General features: G+C 35.6%; 1 protein-coding gene across 3 annotated transcripts in view; it reads right to left on the bottom strand.

The window, feature by feature from the left end:
* Window positions 1-21,170, bottom strand: part of LOC127842048 (uncharacterized) — a 163,462-nt gene that overhangs the window by 90,242 nt on the left and 52,050 nt on the right. For 2 of the 3 annotated variants that reach the window (XM_052371378.1, XM_052371377.1), the window contains exons 3-4: window positions 16,112-16,285; window positions 12,108-12,849 (exon numbers count right to left, since the gene is read on the bottom strand). In XM_052371378.1, the coding sequence (XP_052227338.1) occupies window positions 12,108-12,849; window positions 16,112-16,285 (916 nt within the window). Of the gene's footprint in view, window positions 1-3,921; window positions 3,964-12,107; window positions 12,850-16,111; window positions 16,286-21,170 lie in introns of all 3 variants that reach the window. The other variant, XM_052371376.1, reaches the window with a different exon arrangement.

Here is a 21,170-nt window from a genome sequence, read left to right as displayed (position 1 = left end):
TGGCCGTGTTTACCCTTGAACTCAAAGTGTGACCTTGAGCTTGGAGAAATCGACGATAATGAACAAATGTGTCAAAGATTTTAAAGTCTAACAATACATGACAAAGCTATGGCCCGGACAGGCTCATTAATGGGCAACTCCAAGTGTGACCTTGACCTTGGAGATATCGACGTACTACTTGCGCATTTCACACCGTCCCATAATGGTGAACAAATGTTCCAAGTCATTGCAAATTTCTTACGATATATGACATATTTATGGTCCGGACAAACTTTTGGCTAAAAACGCACTAAGTGACCCCATAACCGAGATTTTGATCCGACAAGACCAATATTCAAACTTGACCTAGACAGCACCAAGTTTTATGAGGATCGGATGAAATTTTGGGTCAGACTGACCAACAGACTGACCGACCGACAAAGTGACTACTATATAGCTCCCAATACCAATGGTAATGGGAGTATAATAAAAGCAATTATTTAATCCTTATTAATGATATATCACATCTAATATATCTGTATATTGATAACTTAATATCAGAAAGGCTCTGAAAATTTAACAACGATATGTAAATGAAATTTAAAACAAGAGGGCATAAAAGGCCCAAAGTCGCTCACCTGAGATAACAAGATATTATTGGGAGAAATCTTCTGGATGATTCGTCTGACCGAGTTTCATAAGATCGGCCAATAGAGTGTTAACAATATTTTACTATAGCCATATACATCCATATAAGGAAAAATGCCCTGCCCCTTGGCAACCATGTTTTGCAAGCAAACGTAACCATTTTCGAACTCATCAAAGATATCAATAAGACAAATTTTCAGACCATATTTCATGAAGATTGGACAATAAATGTGGCCTCTAGAGTGTATACAAGAGTTAACAAGAGCACCGCATAACGGGTGCGACGCTCGGCTGCGGGTGCAGATTTGAATAGATGAAAGCTTGTCAGGTGTGTTTTTTTTTGTTTTATTTTGAGGTCACAGTGCCCTTGACTATTGACCTAGTGACCCAAAAAGGGGTGTGGCATGTAGAACTCATCAAGGTAAAGCTACATATGAAGTTTTAAAGTTGTAGGTTGAAACACTTTGATTTTAGAGCCAATGTTCAAAATCTTAACAAAATGTTAAAGTTTTTGCACGACGCGGACGGCGGACAGGACGACGGAACTACGAGCTAGCTATGACAATACCTCGGGTTTTCTCCGAAAACAGCCGAGCTAAAAATGTGTTAACAAGATTTTACTAAAGCCGTACATATATATAGCCATAAATGAAAACAAGGGACAAAATTGTCACAAAACCAGGTTTTCATTGTGAAAAAAAAAATCTGATAAAGGGAGAAAACTCAAACTGAACTTTTGAAATGAGAAAAAAAAAATAACCCCCTTTGTAATTTTTTTTTTTTTTTAATCTATTTTTAGTCGTGGCGACCTTGACATTGGAGATATTGACGTGATTCTTTCGTGGGACACACCGTCCCATGATGGTGAACAAATGTTCCAAATGATTTTAAAATCTCACAATGAATGACATAGTTATGGCCAGGACAAGCTCATTTATGGCCATTTTTGACCTTTGAACTCAAAGTGTGACATTGACCTTGGAGATATCGACGTAATTATTTCGCGCGACACACCGTCCAATGATGGTGAACAAATGTGCCAAATGATTTTAAAATCTGACGATGAACGACATAGTTATGGCTCGGACAAGCTCATTTATGGCCATTTTTGACCTTTGAACTCAAAGTGTGACCTTGACCTTGGAGATATCGACGTAATTATTTCGCGCGACACACCGTCCAATGATGGTGAACAAATGTGCCAAATGATTTTAAAATCTGACAATGAACGACATAGTTATGGCCCGGACAAGCTTATTCCGCCAGCCCGCCAGCCCGCCAGCCAGCCAGCCAGCCCGCCAGCCAGCCCGCCCGCATTCGCCAATCTAATAACCAGTTTTTTCCTTCGGAAAACCTGGTTAAAAAGCCCCGCCCCTTGGCACCCATGTTTTTCAAGCAAAGGTTGCCATTTTTGAACTCATCCAAGATATCATTGGGACGAATCATCTGAACAAGTTTCATTAAGATCGGAAAATAATTGTGGCCTCTAGAGTGTTAACAAGGTTTAACTATAGCCATATAAGGAAAATGCCCCGCCCCCTTGCGGCCATGTTTTTTCAACCAACCGGCATCATTTTCGAACTCGTCCAAGATATTATTGTGATGAATCTTCTGACCACGTTTCATGAAGATTTGATAATAAATGTCGTCTATAGAGTGTTAAAAAGATTTTACTATAGCTATATACAGCCATATACGGAAAAATGTCCTTGGCAGCCATGTTTTTCAAGCAAACGTAACCATTTTCAAACTGTTCTAAGATATCATCAAGACCAATCTTCTGACCTAATTTCATGAAGATTAGACAATAAATGTGGCCTCTAGAGAATTAACAAGTCAAATGTTGACGGCGCACGACGGACGACGCACGACGGAAAAAAGGCGATCACAAAAGCTCACTATGAGCACGTTCTGCTCAGGTAAGCTTAAAACTAAAAAATGAAATGTTTATAATACTACAATTTGGAACAATATTCCGTCTCTTAATAAAAGTGATAAATTTTTGTTGTTGGTTAACTATAAATGACAAAAGGAGTTTAGAAACGCTATACATGACAATTATAGGATTTTTTACCATGGTAGGTACTGGAACCATTGTCACAGTCTGACGTTGTATGTACTCAGGTACCATTGTAACAGTCTGACACTCTACGTACTGGTTCCATTATAATAGTCTGACATACTATATACTGGAACCATTGTCACAGTCTGACATTCTACGCACTGGTACAATTGTCACAGTCCGACATTCTATGTCCTGTTACCATTGTAGCAGTCTGACATTATATGAATTGGTACCATTGTAACAGTCTGAAATGCTACCTACTTGTACCATTGCAACAGTCTGACAGGATATGAACTGGTACCATTGTAACAGTCTGACAGGGTATGAACTGGTACATTGTAATAGTCTGATGCTCTAGGCACTGGTTATCATTGTCTCAGTCTGACATGCTATGTACTGATACGATTGTAACAGTCTGGCATGCTACATGTACGTACTGGTACCATTGAAACAGTCTAACATGCTATGTACTGGTACCATTGTAATAGTCTGAAATAATACCTACATTGTCTCAGTCTGACCTGCTACATACTAGTACCTACTTGTATAATTGTCACAGTCTGAAATGCCACATACTGGCACCATGCTCACAGTCTGACATGCTATAAACAGGTACCATTACACTATCATGCTTATATTCATTTTCAGTGCAAAACTGTTGCAACTGCAGATACAACTGTTTTGCAATGGAAATAATGCGGTATTCAGATACGGCCTTTTGCCAAATGATGGTTTTGGCGTTTTTGAAAGCAGAATTTAGCTTTAATATTTTTTTTTAGATTATAAATATTGACATTATAGTACAAAATATGCAATCAAGTAATTTTTGTAAAACATGTCAGTTACGACCGTTTTGCGCACATGGTGTGAAGTTTTAATTAAAAACCTGTCATACAAACAGTTATATAAAAATGTCGCTCTTTTAACTTTACAAATTTCTTATCAATAAAAGAGGTCATAGATAATATGAACATTAAAACAAAGATTTTGCTCTTTAAACATAACTTTATTTCTAAAAACAAAAAGAGGACATTATTTAGTAATGTATTCAGTATTATTTAACTTTGTAAGTGACCTCACGCAAATACCCAGAACCCATTTTGGCAGTTTCAAATGAATTCCCGTAGTAGAAACAGTGATACGGCACAGTTGCACGTTCATTTCAAGGTACACACAGAGGCACAAATTTGCTAAATTGCAGGTAAGAGTTATGAAACTTGGTTCGTTACCTCGCCCAATGTCCGCGAACACATGTGTCAAGTTCCAATTACCTGAAATAGTAACAGTGATATGGAATCGTTTCCCATCAACTATTTGGAAATGTGTAACTTTAACATTCCTCGGCGTGTTCAGTTTCTGATCAATGTAAGTGTATTCCTTAAGTACGTATTTTCCGACAGCTTTGTCCTCTAATCTTTGGAATCTCTCGACTGTACAAAATTTTAGAGTAATACCTATGTTGTTTTTAAATTTGACCTGTTTGACTTAGTATTTGCAATCTCGTGATCCTGATTTACACCATGAAAAGATATTGTCAAGATCACATTCTGATTATGTATCATTTACCGCGTTTGTTGATAAGTAGTACATAGTATATATTAATTACTCTGTATCATTTACCGCGTATGTTGAGAAGTAGTACATATTATATATTAATTACTCTGTATAATTTACCACGTATGTTGAGAAGTAGTACATATTAGATATTAATTACATTGTATCATTTACCGGGTATGTTGAAAAGTAGTACATATTAGATATTATCTACTCTGTATCATTTACCGCGTATGTTGAGAAGTGGTAAATATTAGATATTAATGACTCTGTATTATTTACCACGTATGTTGAGAAGTAGTACATATTATATATTAATTACATTGTATCATTTAACGCGTATGTTGAGAAATGGTAAATATTAGATATTAATTACTCTGTATAATTTACTGCGTATGTTGGTAAGTTGTATGTATTATATGTTTATTACTCTGTATAATTTACTGCGTATGTTGGTAAGTTGTATGTATAAGATGTTTATTACTCTGTATCATTTACTGCGTATGTTGGTAAGTTGTATGTATAAGATGTTTATTACTCTGTATGATTTACCACGTATGTTGGTAAGTTGTATGTATAAGATGTTTATTACTCTGTATGATTTACCACGTATGTTGGTAAGTTGTATGTATTAGTCTGTTTATTACTCTGTATGATTTACCACGTATGTTGGTAAGTTGTATGTATAAGATGTTCATTACTCTGTATGATTTACCGCGTATGTTGGTAAGTTGTATGTATTAGATGTTTATTACTCTGTATGATTTACCACGTATGTTGGTAAGTTGTATGTATTAGATGTTTATTACTCTGTATGATTTACTTTGTATGTTGGTAAGTTGTATGTATAACATGTTTATTTTTGTGTATCATTTACGGCATATATTGGTAAGTTGTATGTATTATATGTTAATTGTATGGTATCATTTACTGTGTATGTTGGTAAGTTGTATGTATTAGATGTTTATTTTTGTGTATCATTTACCGCATATATTGGTAAGTTGTATGTATTATATGTTAATTACATGGTATCATTTACTTCGTATGTTGGTAAGTTGTATGTATGAGATGTTTATTTTTGTTTATCATTTACCGCATATATTGGTAAGTTGTATGTATTATATGTTAATTACATGGTATCATTTACTGCGTATGTTGGTAAGTTGTATGTATTAGATGTTTATTTTTGTTTATCATTTACCGCATATATTGGTAAGTTGTATGTATTATATGTTAATTACATGGTATCATTTACTGCGTATGTTGGTAAGTTGTATGTATTAGATGTTTATTTTTGTGTATCATTTACCGCATATATTGGTAAGTTGTATGAATTATATGTTAATTACATGGTATCATTTACTGTGCATGTTCAATTGTTGGTAAGTTGTATGTATTAGATGCTAATAACTCTGTATCATTTACTGAGTAAGAAAAGTTGCAATTGCTGTTTAAAGTAGGACTTCCAGTACAAAACATAAGCTTTCCAAAGACTCGACTATTCTTCCCCTTGGATAGTATAATCTACATTTCCTGTAAGTAATCCAATGAAATGATCACATAAACATATTTAATCTGCAGTACTTAATTAGTATACATGTACGTAAACCTAAAGTGTTACACTTATTTATTAAAACAAGAAATGTGACAAAGCTAGTGTTTTTCAATTATTAAAAAAATAATTGTAAAATTAAACCTTAAAAGCAAGATCTTTATCTTAGCTACATTCACACAAAATACCAGCGCAATACCTTTATCTTCTTTTAATGTATTGAGAGGAAAACAAGTTTCTATTTTTCAGAACAATAACGTTAACCCAAATGCACCAAATGCAACAAAAACAAGATGCGTTCGTGAAACACAATGTCCCCCTATATGATGTTTGACCTTGAAGGACGACCTTGACCTTGACCCTTCACCACTCAAAATGTGCAGCTCCATGAGATACACATGCATTTCAAATATAAAATTGCTAGCTTCAATATTGCAGAAGTGACATTACATGAGCAATTTTGACCCATATATTTGACCTTGAAGGATGACCTTCACCTTGACCTTTCACCACTCAAAATGTGCAGCTCCATGAGATACACATGCTTGCCAAATATAAAGTTGCTATCTTCAATATTGCAAAAGTATTCATAAAATAAGCGATGTGGGCCACATATATTTGACCTCTGACCTTGAAGGATGACCTTGACCTTTCACCACTCAAAATGTACAGCTCCATGAGATACACATGCATGCCAAATATCAAGTTGCTATCTTCAATACTGCAAAAGTATATAAGGAATATTGTTAATCTATGTTAAGTAACAGACTACAGTGACATTGTCCCAACACGCCCCAAATTAGTCCTTTGCTAGATCTGCATGTCATCAAGAGATACATGTAGGAGTTATTGCATGCACCGGTTTATCTCACTTGTTCAAAAAGTACAATAAGGTGCACAATTCTGCTAAAACGCAGGTCAGTGTAATGGGAATCTGCTTAAGACCACTAAGACATTTGAGAGTTCAATTAAATATGTGTAGAAGTTTCATACAGAAGTATTTCTTTTGTGCAAACTTTAGGCTGCATTTTAACATGCACTCAAAAATGTACCTGACGTTTTCATGTACAAAAGGGGGCATAATCATGTTTAAAGGATCGTCAAAATTAGAGGTCTTATTCAGTGAATATTCATGAGGATTCTGAACACATACGTATTGTTTTAATATCTGTAGAAAATATAGAGTGGTTCCACTCAAAAGTTAATCAGCATTTTCTTATTACAAAATGGGGCGTAATTCGGCTAAATTGTAATACAGATTTCTGGAACTTGGTCATTGTCTTTGCATAATGACCTATAGCAAGTGTGAAGTTTCAATTTAATACCTGTAGAAGAAACAATGATATGGTGAAGTTGCATGTATACCACATTTGTAACTAAAACAGGAGGATAATTATGTCAAATTGCATGTCAGAGTTAAAGAACTTGGTTCATGACCTCACAAAATGACCCCAAGCCTGCCAAATAAACATTGTGTATGGATGGGTGTAAATCCCTTGATAGGGTAATTATTTTTATGCATTGCAATTTTCCTCAATGTTATCTATACACCCCTGAAGTTTTATGTTGAAATCGTGTAGTGTATAATACAAAAACAACAAAGGGCATTAACTCACAATTATGAAAGTGAAGGGTTATGCAGTGTTTTCATTATAAACCAATTGGCGATCCATAACAACGGTTGAAAATCTCGAAAAATAGGTTGTTTTTTATCAGATAGTGAAATAAATTTAGTTATTTCACACCGCACCGTTTTTATGAAACATCGTTGACGATCCGTCGGTCTAAGACGAAAGAGCCAATCAGAAGCATTGTAACAGAAACCATTGTTACTGCCGTTATTAAGACATTTAACTTAGAGGATGATTATAGCAGCAGTTACAGTGATTGTGACTCTGACTTTTGCGAGATGTAAATGTGAGATGAAGTTCTCATCAGGTAAAATTAATTTTAACAGAAAGAAAATAATATTGTTTTCTTCTCGGATCTCCTGTCTTATTTCCTTTTTTTTGTCAATCATGAATTTCAGCCAGAGCAATGATATCTATTAGCCAAAGTTGCATATTCATATTCATGAACCCCCTACCAGGGCGTTGCCCTGGACCCATTGGGGGCCTTCGCGGCTCCCGGGAACCCCGGCCTTATCTGTTGCTTTATTTTAAAAAATCTGTTGTTTCAACTAAAATGAAAACACTTTTATAATTATTGTGCCTTCTTCCCGTTGATTTCTGCACAGCCATAACGTTTTATGTTGAAATCTTTATCATATCTGAGATATAGCACTGAAAAGTTAGATCAATAAAAACAACAAAGGACAATAACTCTTATTTAAGAACGTGTGGGGTTATGGTTTTTAAACATGGTTCTTATCCTCATTTATATCAATACACCCATGAAGTTTCATGTTAAAGTCTTATACGGTTTAGGAGATTTAGCCTTGAAAAGTTACATCATACAAAAACACAGGGCAATTTCTCGTATTTAACCCTTTGCATGCTGGGAAATTTGTCGTCTGCTAAAATGTCTTCTGCTGAATTTCTAAAATTAGCATTTTCTTCGATTTTTTTCAAAGAATACTATCAGAATAGCAAACAGTTTGGATCCTGATGAGACGCCACGTTCTGTGGCGTCTCATCTGGATCCAAACTGTTTGCAAAGGCCTTTAAAATTCAGCTCCAGCGCTTTAAGGGTTAAGTAAGTGTAGGGTTAAGGTTCTTGAGCATGGCGCTTCTCATTGATATCTATACACACACTAAGTTTCTTGTTGATATCTAAGATAGTTTCTGAGAAAAAGCCCTGAACAGTTTGACACACGGACGGACACATTGACGGACAGACAATTCTATATCCCTCTGCCTTTGGAGGGAGGGGGGACAGCAGAATTTCAATCAGACCTTTGAAAGTGACCTCACACTATGACCCAGGGCCAATGCGTACAGTTTTTTTATGAAAGCCTGTCTTACAATGGTATGCATATGTCTTCTCCTTTAAATAACATAATTTCCAAGCACAAAAAGAGGACATCATTCAGCTAAATTGCAGGTCAGAGTTATTGAACTTGATAATGGATCTTACACAATGACCCAGAACACATTTGTGAAGTTTCAAATGAAGACCGGTAGTAGAAACAGTGATACGGCAAAGCTGCACGTTAATTTCAAAGAATAAAGCGAGGCACAAATTTGCAAAATTGCAGGCAAGTGTTATGAAACTTTGTCAGTAACCTCGCTCAACGTCCCCGAAAATATATTTGTCAAGTTCAAATTTAGTACCTGTAGTAGAAACGGTAATATGGAAAAGTTGCACATTTATCTTCAAAAACTTTATAAATAGACAAGGGACAAAATTGTCACAAAACCAGGATTTTTATTGTGAAAAAAAATCTGATAAAGGGAGACAACTCAAACTGAACTTTTGAAATGAACAAACAAAATTAACCCCCTTTGTAAGTGTGTTTTAAAATAAATCTATTTTTAGTCGTGGCGAACTTGACATTGGAGATATTGACGTGATTCTTTCGTGCGACACACCGTCCCATGATGGTGAACAAATGTGCCAAATGATTTTAAAATCTCAGAATGAATGACATAGTTATAGCCCAGACAAGCTCATTTATGGCTATTTTTTACCTTTGAACTCAAAGTGTGACCTTGACCTTGGAGATATTGACGTTATTTTTTTCGCGCGACACACCGTCTAATGATGGTTAACAAATTCGCCAAATGATTTTAAAATCTCACAATGAACGACAAAGTTATGGCCTGGACAAGCTTGTTCCGCCTGCCCGCCAGCCCGCCAGCCCGCCAGCCAGCCCGCCCGCATTCGCCTATCTAATAACCAGTTTTTTCCTTCGGAAAACCTGGTTAAAAAAAAGGGGGATTATTTTGCTAAATTACAGGTCAGAGTTTTGAAATTGCAATGTGCCCCCACCAGAAGAAATATATTATTTGTATGTTAACCTTAACAAGAACATTAATAGGGCACCAACGAAAACATTAAAGACAGTAGTATAAATGTACAAAGGACTATTTGGAAAATAGTCGAGCTAAAAATGAACAAGAGGGCCTGAAAGGCCCAAAGTTGCTCACCTGAGATAACAAGATATGATTGGGACAAAATCTTCTGACCAAGTTTGGTGAAGATCGGAAAATAAATGTGGCCTCTATAGTGTTAACAAGGTTTTACTATAGCTATATTAGCAAAAATGCCCCGCCCCCTGGCGGCCATGTTTTTCAACCAAAGGGCATCATTTTTTAAATCTTTCAAGATATTATTAGGATGAATCTTCTGACCAAGTTTCATGAAGATTGGACAATAAATGTGGCCTCTAGAGTGTTAACAAGATTTTACTAAAGCCATATAAGGAAAAATTCCCCGCCCCTTGGCAGCCATGATTTTCAAGCAAACATGATTATTTTCGAACTCATCCAAGATATCATTAAGACCAATCTTCTGACCATATTTCATGAAGATTGGACAATAAATGTGGCCTCTAGAGTGTTAACAAGGTTTTACTAAAGCCATTCATGTGGCCTCTAGAGTGTTAACAAGATTTTACTATAGCCATATATAGCCATATAAAAAAAATGCTCCACCCCTTAGCAGCCATGTTTTTCAAGCAAACGTAACCATTTTCAAACTCATCCAAGATATCAATGAGACCAATCTTCTGACCAAATTTCATAGATTGGACAATAAATGTGGCCTCTAGAGTGTTAACAAGGCAAATGTTGACATAGCACAAATAATGGACGATGGAAGACAGAAGACGGACAAAAGGTGATCACAAAAGCTCACCATAAGCACTTTGTGCTCAGGTGAGCTAAAATGGCTTGTTGCATATCAACTAAGTAGTTATCAGTATTTATTTTGAAACATCACTGACAAATAATTTATATGAGCCCCAAACCATTTCCTTCTGCAAAGATATGTACAGAGAACTACTCAGTTAGGTTGAGTCTAATCGTGACCTGAGCTGACCACAGAGTATCACTCCCCAGTACAGCTAATGTTTATCGATCTTCTAATCATCTAAAGTTTACCAGAACAATCAATGACGTATGCTGATGCCTACATTTGGCTGAGTAGAAGGGCTCTTCACATTCAGTGAATAAAGAAGCTAACATCTAGGTCATAATTACGAGTTCAAATCTTGGTAACCTGGTAAAGTAATAATATTCGCTACTATTTTGACAATATTCTCCAAATCCCTTGAAGTTCTGTAAAGCATAAGTAAAAAAAAAATTTAACTTTAATTTCCAATGAAATTAGTGGCAATATTCTAATTATCAAAATAATTGCTTATTACCAAGTGTCAATAATGATTATTCACGTGCTTCATGCATGAGTAATTTCCATCTTACAATGACATATACTAGCATAAGTTGTATCATAAGAGGCATACATGGACTCATATGTTGTTTTAAATTGTACACAGGTAAGAACATTGGAATCATACGTATGCAATTATTAATATATTTGTTTATTAACCTTTATTAATTTTATGTGTAGATTGTACCTACTTTCTTCGTAACATTCATGTGTATATATCTTATTGATCAAGCGCATTCCATTTGTTTGAAGCATAGTGATTATTTAAGTTAGTCTTGCTGTTTAAAAAGTCATTTGAAATTGTATAATTGCATGCTCAACTAGAAGGATGACCTTGACCTTGACCTTTCACCACTCAAAATGTGCAGCTCCATGAGATACACATGCATGCCAAATATCAAGTTGCTATCTTCAATATTGCAAAAGTATTCATAAATAAGCGATTTGGGCCACATATTTGACCTCTGACCTTGAAGGATGACCTTGACCTTTCACCACTCAAAATGTGCAACTCCATAAGTTACACATGCATGCCAATTGCAAGTTGCTATCTTCAATATTGCAAAAGTATTCATAAAATAAGCGATTTGGGCCACATATATGTGACCTCTGACCTTGAAGGATGAACTTGACCTTTACCTTTCACCACTCAAAATGTGCAGCTCCATGAGATACACATGCATGCCAAATAACAAGTTGCTATCTTCAATAGTTAAAAAGTATTCAAAAAATGAGCGATTTTTGGCCAGATATATTTGACCTCTGACCTTGAAAGATGACCTTGACCTTGACCTTTCACCGCTCAAAATGTGCAGCTCCATGAGATACACATGCATGCCAAATATCAAGTTGCTATATTTAATATAGCAAAAGTTATTGCAAAATATTAAAGTTGGCGCAAACCAACCAACAGACCAACCAACAGACAGAGCAAAAACAATATGTCCCATAGTGCGGGGACATGAAAATAAGTCATACCTTCACAGGACTGTTTGTAGGGAGTTTCATTAAAACCAGTATTTTCAAACTGTTCATTAATGTCCTTAATGCGTTTGTTTGCGTGCTCATCAAAGTCCTGTTTGCCTGTGTCTATGTATTCCTGTATCTCCTGTTTACTTAAGTCTGTTTGTTTCTTTATCTCCTGTTTGCCTGTCTCTATGTGTTCCTTTATCTCCTGTTTGCCTATGTCTGTTTGTTCCTTTATCTCCTGTTTGCCTGTGTCTATGTGTTCCTGTATCTCCTGTTTGCCTGTGTCTATGTGTTCCTTTATCGCATGTTTGCCTGTGTCTATGTGTTCCTTTACCTCCTGTTTGCCTGTGTCTATGTGTTCCTTTATCTCCTGTTTGCCCGCGTCTGTTTGTACCTTTATCTCATGTTTGCCTGTGTCTGTTTGTTCCATGATGTCATGTTTATGCATATCTGCATGATTGGTGAGCTCTTGCTTACATGGATTCATAAAGTCTGCAATTTCATGAATACACAGATACACGTTTATTACTCTGAGGTCATTCACTGATTCATCAACAGCATCTTTGGCAACATCTTTCAGGTCATTCACTGATTCATCAACAGCATCTTTGGCAACATCTTTCAGGTCATTCACTGATTCATCAACAGCATCTTTGGCAACATCTTTCAAGTACTGCTTCAAAGTTGAATCCACAGCCTCCAGGAGACACATCATCTCCGCTGTAGTCAAAAGTAAGGTGTCATTTTCCAACTGTAAAAGAAAATTGTAACGGTTATATATATTCAATTTCAAGACAACTAAGAATATCGAGTTTTGTGGGGGTATAATAACACAGTTCTTGTTGATTTTAAATGAGCTTTGTTGGTACAAATTTTACTTTGTATTTATAATATCAATCAAAATAACTTGATAGTTATACACAAAATAACACTGGCAGTGCAAATAATATTAAAGCACTTAACATTGTGAAGTGGTTACTTTATCTTTAATATCACTTAATGTCCTTTTTGTACTTTATATTTCATACATGTATATATTATAATTCATATCAGGCAGTATGCAAGGTAAATGTTATGCTTAGTAAAGCTTCATATATGATAATGATTTGAGTCTGATTTTGAATCGTCTCGATATTGTCAAGAAAAACGTTACAACCAAGTTTCATTAAGATTGAGCCATTAATATGGCCTTTAGAGCAGTATAAAGGTTTTTGTAAGATTTGACCAGGAGGCATAGTTTGTGGATGTACTTGACCCATATTTGAACTTTGCCTAGACATTGTCTAAATAAACATAATTCTATCTATATTTAGTCATATATTTGGCCTCTAGAGTTGTTACACACCTTTTTGTAAGATTGACCTGGTGACCTACTTAATGGACTAATTAGATTGTGAAAAAAAAAACTCTGTCAAAGTTTCATCAAAATTGGAAAAAAATGTGGCCTCTTGAGTAGTAATGAGCTAAATGTTGAGTTCACACACCGCACATCTCAACGGACAAAAGTGTGATCACAATATCTCACCTTGAACACTTCATGCACAGAGTAGCTAAACACAGATAAAGGGCCAACATTCTGCCAAAACTAGTTGCAGCTAAAATTCCTGTCTTAAAGATCATTTACAGATTAAGAACCTTTATCTGTAAAAGTTTGAGCGAGATACATGCAGTATTTAAAAAGGATTTCAAATTAAACAAGCGATGGGTTTGTGAAACACTATGTCCCCATATATTTGACCTTTGACCTTAAAGGATGACCTTGACCTTTCACCACTCAAAATGTGCGGCTCCATGAGATACACATGCATGCCAAGTATCAAGTTGCTATCTTCAATATTGCAAAAGTGTACATTAAATGAGCGATTATGACCCATATATTTGACCTTGAAGGATGACCTTGACCTTTCACCACTCAAATTGTGAAGCTCCATGAGATACACATGCATGCCAAATATAATTTACTATCTTCAATATTGCAAAAGTTATTGCAAATGTTAAAGTTTGCACAAACAAACACACAAACCAATCAACCAACCAACCAACAGGGCAAAACAAAAATTATGTCCCCCACTATAGTGGTGGAGGACATAAAAATGCAAGACTTTTGTTCGTATATAAAGACTGACGGATAAGTGTAAGGCTTAAAGCCTCCCACTCGGTGTGAAGGCACTTACAGCTGCAAATGTAGTGGGGATGTACATGCTTTTTTGCATCTAACAACCAGCATAAATTGTGTATGCCATTGGTGTTTTATCAGATCAGACGTTTATCGTCAAATCCAAGATTTTGAGTGAAACATTGAATTCCCATTATTTTACATCAGGCAGTTTTAAGACCGCACGAATATGTCTGTAATCTCACGATATTAGTAACAGTGAATTGATGGGACTTCATATTTGTCATATACAGAAAACAGCCCAACCCACAACAGCAATTTTTGACAGCTGTAAGGGACCATTTACATGTACAAACTCTATAAAAATATTATACAACTATCTATCAGGGAAGGTTTTACGTTTCATGATGGTTGAGAAAAAAACATATGACTTTAGATTGTTTGCAAGATTTACTACAATATTATTAATCCCCTTTGCAACAAAACTTTTTGATAGACCTGAACTTTTTTTAATTTGCATATATATTACTAGAACTTATTGAATGTCTGCAACATTGTTTCTGATGATTCGGAAAAAATATAACTGCCAGAGTGTTAACAATGTTTCACAGTGATAATATTTTATAAAACAAGTAAATAAAACAGCCCCAACCCTTGCCAGCCAAGTTGTCCAGAAGAGTAGAATTACTTTCGAGCCGAGATATGAAGATAATGAATATTGTGAGCAAGTTTTGTGTTGATATATACACTATGCAAAAGATTAACACCCCCAAAAGCTTTTTTCAAACCTGCCCTAACTATTAGAGCTGTAACGATTCACCCATCATTCGATTCGATTCGATTTCGATACCAATGGTCCGATTCGAGTATTTTCAATTAGATTCAAATTAAAATATTTGCTGCTTATTTTGCAAATTATTTCATGTTTGGTATGTCCAAAGCATAAATTAATATGTTTGGTATTTGTTATTAACTTATTATGTGGTACATTAAAAGTGTTTAATTTTTTAAATAAAATTAAAAAACACAACATTGTTTTATAAGTAACAAATTTATTGAACAAAACCTCCTGTTGAGTTATTCTTAAATAACATAAAATGCACAATGTATCACATGTGATTAACAGAAAAAAACAAAAACCATGCAAGTATATAAACAACTTCCAGATGACTTCTTAACAGAATGCACACAGTTTAGTAAACAAACCATATAGGGAACTTACGTCCACAAAACACGTTTTGCAAGTTGCCCTTGCATCAGAACCTTTGCAAATCATGAAATGTTCCCATACTTTTGATTTTAATTTTGAGGGTGCGTCTTTCGTTGTGGTTGAAGAAGCCATTTTACCGGCTGATGTAATGCTCGGCAAGTTATTCATTCATTCATAGGATGCCATATTGGCTATTGACCAATCACAAGACGTATAACAAATGACAAGAACGTTTCGACGACAGATTTGGAAAGTAAGGTTTAAAATGCGGATCTATCGGGATTGCAGTGAATGGAATCGAAATTGGCCGTATTGGTATCGAAATCGAATCGGCGGCGTTGAACCGGTTTTTCGATGCATCAAACCTAATCGTTACAGCTCTACTAACTATTCTGACAAGGTTTCACAAAATGGGTCAATCAATTAGGCTACAAGTGTTAACAGTTTAAATGCTGACAACACACAACGGACAATGCTGTAAAGAATGACGGACAAAAAGTGATCACAAAAGCTCTCAATGAGCGTGTTACGCCCATAGAAGCTCAAAACGATAAGGGGAGGGTGCTTTATTGTTATCTGTTTCATATGATTAGCCAAATGGAGACAAATGTCTGAACCAATATCTTCTTTTTTATGCAAGGGAACGTGCAAGTTGAAAGGGACATACATGCAACATTAACATACTACCTCTTCTAATTTCTTTACAGCATTTTGGGCATGGCTATCATGGCTTAGACTCGGACTTAAAATCTTGCCGGGATCCCTCAGCAGGTCTTTCAATGTTTTGAAGTAGTCTTGGAGATCGCTATCAGACAGTTTCATATCAGCAGAGTGACGCACAGCTTTATGGATTTCACGAGCCTAATAGACAAACACATGACCAATATGCATTACAATATTATTAAATCTGACATTAAGCCTATTAAAAAAACATGCCCAGGAACAATTGTGTTAGCGTTTATACATTGTATATCATAAAGTGTGTGATGCAAAAAAACACTTCCTGTTTCAACCTCCACTTTAATGATAAGCTTTGCTAAATGTTCAGTCTTTGTGATTAAAAGAAAACTTTTTAATTAATCTCCAAATAAGCTAAGTTATGTACATGTGTACACTATTCATATCAAACAATTTAAATCTAATGCTTGTTTGAAGTGTTACATGTAGATCATATGAACATAAATAAATAACTTATATTTTGGGTAAATATATTGCTAGAGTACTAAGAACTGTTATAAGTTTTTATAACATATTGCACTTTGAAAAATAATCGCAAATTCTTAAAATACATGTATCAATTGTAAAGAAGCTGCATGCTTTTGTAAGTGAATAAACAAATTTGCACAGAGGAAACCCAAATTTTTCGGACGGTACAGACTAGTTTCTGAAATAATATTAAATACAATTTACATTTAACTTTATTAATACCCATAAATCCTTTGATTAATTCAAGAAAAAAATACCATTGTCATATTCACATCATTGTTGTATGTACATTTATGTATAACTAGAGCTTTGTCACATATAACCCCACATGCTGCATTCACACAGAATATTTTGCATGCTGTCTTCACAAAACAAGAGAAGCTACACTACGCGACCCACGATTTTTGCCTAAATCTCACAGCAACGCGTTTGGGCCAACGTGACAAATCGCTGTGATTCGCCGCAATAAGCCGCGATAACACTCTACGGGTGATTCGCGGTGATTCCTCCGTGATTTCACTGTGATCATCTCGCGATAAAGATCAGCTGCAGAATCATCGCGAAACACTGCGATGGGGCAATCGCCGTGATTTGCGGTGACTACTAAAAACAAGAGCACCGCCTTGCGGGTGCAGACCGCTCATCTTTTTTCTTTTTAAAGGGGAAGGGACTCTCAATTTAAATCACAAAGGAGGGAGAGATCGAGTGAAGAGGGGTGTATAGTGTTGGGTGTGGACATTTATTACATTATCTTTCAAAAATGCGGAAAACAAATGAAAAAAAAAATTGAAAAAAAAAATTCGGGGGGATGGGGAGATGGGATTCTTGGACGGTATTTCAAAAATAAAATAATAAACATAAATATATGTGTTTTTTAACCGTTTCAAAAAAAATTGGGGGGGGGGGGATGGGGTGGGGGGGGGGAAGGGGGGGGGTGTTCAGAGCTCCAGATAAGGATTTGTGAAATTAGTAACGGTACTGCCACTGACAGAAAGAAAAGGAGTAACCCTGAAAATCAATTAGTACCTGTACTACCATATCCAAAAATACAGGTAGTACTGTACTACCCGTGTTCTTGAATATTGAAGGGTGTTTAACTGAAAATATCATTTGCAAAGTGGATTCTTTGAATGCAAAGCAAAAAATATGTTGCTTCCTTGAGCAAAAAATTATACCTACATGTATGAACAAGTAAAACTACTTTAGTTTATAAAAAATACTGTATAATTCAAACCTTCATTGGCCCATACTGTGCTTAATTTACAAGGTTTAGCAGCACTACGGCAAATTTCACAATTATGCCGTAGAACGTCTTATATTTTCTCGGTGACCAGCCAATCATGTGGTTTTCCAATCTTCGATAGTTTGTGTTTGGATCCGTTTCCCATCGTGTTTTCCAACGTTTTTAGCCTCCGATGCAATCAAATCGTTTAATATCGGGGCGACAATGTCTATTTCTGGGTTTACAGTTTGAATGTCAGGCTGGTTAGACGACCGTATGTAGCCATCATATTACAACAAAGTGTTTTTTGAACCGCTTTCGGTTTAGCCGGCATTCCTTGTGCGCAGACATATTGTTTTTTACGGGTTTATGAGTTACCGGAAATCACGCGACAGAATAGACAATAAAACCGAAACCCATTCTACAGCTTTTCGTTAATTTAAATTACCAAAAGCGCCGTTAGGTTCGAGACCAACAAATCACACCACGCTGATGCGGACGTATCGGTACGGCCAGATTTTTTTCTTAAATGCGTAAAAGGGATATTAAAGTCGTAATTGTACGTCTAGTTTATAAAAATAAATGCGTAAACCTTCATGAAAAAGCCGTATTTACGGCTGTACGGCCCTTATCTGGAGCTCTGCGGGGTTATAATAGTGTGAGGGTGTGGTGGTCATTTGTGAGATGATCTTAAAAGAAAAAGAAAAAAATTAAGGGGGGGGGTCGGGGGGGAGGGGATTCTTGGGTGCGATGGTTGGACAGTATTTCAAAAATAAAATAATAAAAATAAATATTTGTGTTTTTTAACCGTTTCAAAATAAAAAAATTGGGGGGGGGGAGTGGCGTGGGGGGGGGGGTATAGTGTGAGGGTGTGGTGGTCATTTGTGTGATGATCTAAAAAAAAAAAAAAAGGTTTTTTTTTGTCACAATATTGCACTATATATTCAGATAAAAGGAAACGTCTTGAGGGGCATAACTTTGGACAAATTTTCAATATAAATACATGCATAGAATTATAGCTACATATAAATATCTCTTGAAATGCAAATTATCTCACTCAAATCTGTGTGACTTCTGCAGTGAAAACATCAGGGTCTTCCCCAGGCCATTTAAGCGCCCCTTGCCGGGGCGCTTGAATTTCGAAATCAGAGTTCCCGGGGAGCTTGAAATTTTCCGATCAGTGTATTCTTCAGTAAAAGAAAGTGGAGATTGTCCAAAAAAATCAAGGTTTCCCTATCAGTGTATCAATATTCCCTGTTTTAAAAGAGCACTCGGTACCTACTTTCACAAGTAATCGCCATAAACACCACATGGGGTAATGGATAATCCACTGATAAGAGAATATCATGACGCGCGTATCGATTATTCTAGCCACATTACACGGTCATTTAAATGCTGACAAGGATGTATCTGGTAACTTTCCAGTCGTCAAACTGTGAAGTTCATCGTCCAATCGGTTACGCGAATGCTTATGAGGGCGGGGTTAACTATCGACCATTATTTTTGATTGACGTCGGGCATGAAGTAAGAGTTTATCGCAGCTTGATTAGCAAGAAGCTGTACCATTTGAGTAATATAAAACCGGTAATTAGTACAGTACAGAACATTAAAGACGGTTTCGGGCATCATCATCACACCTTTTTACTGTAAACAAGTGTTACCTATGACTCATAATTAATACGAGAAATTAATTGCAAGTGGTAAACAATTAATTATTATAGCGAGTAAGTTGTGCAAATGACTCCCAGTTACAATTATGTGATAACAATTAATTTAATTCCAGTACATGTATATTTCAACATGTCCATTTAAAGAACTGATTCACCTCGTTTTTCTGACATTTATTCGACACGTAATGCGCTTTAACAAATTTTCGTTGAATTAATTACGCACACTTGTAAATGTTTCGTCCGTTAATCGATAGTTAGAAGCCTGATGATGGCAACCGGCCGTGATCCTCGTGGACAACGTGAATTTCATGCATAATTCCGTCAAAACATTTATTCGACTCGTAAAGTGTGTAAACAAATTATCGTTGAATTTATAACGCAACGGTTAATATTTGTTGAAATCTCAAATGGGAATAATTAAATTTGTAATCCAAAACCCATTACCGTAAGTCGATGTTAACGCGTTTTTAATCCGAAACACACTTCCGAATGTAAATGTTACCGCAACGTTAAATATTTTTGCTTCAAATTAGCAGTGCTAATTTATTTTGTGTCGAATCTTTTTCTCAATTAAAAAGAGCGCGAAAATTATGCAGCATGTACAACGTCGCGTCTATTGCATACAAATGGTGTGTATTGAGCGTTTTAACAAGCACACAACAGGTCAGGGGATTGACGCATATTCAGAGGCAATATTTCATCAAATCTATAAATAGTCACTTAAAAAATGGCAAGGTTTGTGTTAAAGAAATAACTGAAAGCTTTTATCGTAAATATTTACCAGAAAGAGATTGATATAATCGGGATTATCGGGTAATAAATAGAAACTTGAATAATAGTAAGTATACAGTAATAGAGTCGGGTTGAAACGGATGTATTAGGGAATCGTTCGAGTCGGGAGTTTACTATCTGTGCGGAAAAGTTTTAAAACAATTAAACAATATAAAAAAAAATTATTTTTAAATGACTGGGGGATTTTTTTGAAGAGTCATAGCGCACCAAATGACGTCTTTTGACGCTGTTTTTTTAGTTATAACGCACCACAGAACGTGAATTGACACGTTAAATTAAAAAAAAAATCAACGTCAACACCCCTCCCGAACCCACCCCCGGGGCGCCTGAACAAATTCCTGGGGAAGGCACTGAAACATTGAAACTTATATAATAAAACATCTTTTTTGGGAATGCAAACGCATCCAGCCTATTTGGAATCAATTAATATCTTTTCTTGAACAACATCAACTAAACGTTAAACTACATTTGTATCTTTCTTAAATGTAAGTTTCAGAATTAACTCATTGAAATCAATAGACTGTAATAATATTGTGAATTTTATGGTTATATTGATGAAATATTTTGTCTTAAACATGAAGTACAAAAAACAAGTACAAATTTTAATTGTTTTCTCCATAGTCTTTAACTAAAAATCCAGATTGAGAAAGAAATATAGCCCTCAGTAATGACACATTACAAATCTTTGAACAAAAATGGATCGGATTAAATTCTCATAATGTTTTGTCCACTTATAGACATTTCACTCTAATGTTAGTTTATCTCTCTAAAATAGTTTTGTTTATTTTTTTTATTCTTATTTTTCAATCTGACAAGATCATTGTGAATATACAACAAAACACACAAATCCAGTATG

The sequence above is a fragment of the Dreissena polymorpha genome, chromosome 8 (assembly GCF_020536995.1).
Source record: "Dreissena polymorpha isolate Duluth1 chromosome 8, UMN_Dpol_1.0, whole genome shotgun sequence".
Taxonomy (NCBI): Eukaryota; Metazoa; Mollusca; class Bivalvia; order Myida; family Dreissenidae; genus Dreissena; species Dreissena polymorpha.
Note: the sequence above shows the minus strand (reverse complement) of the source record. Positions and strands in the feature narration are given on the sequence as shown.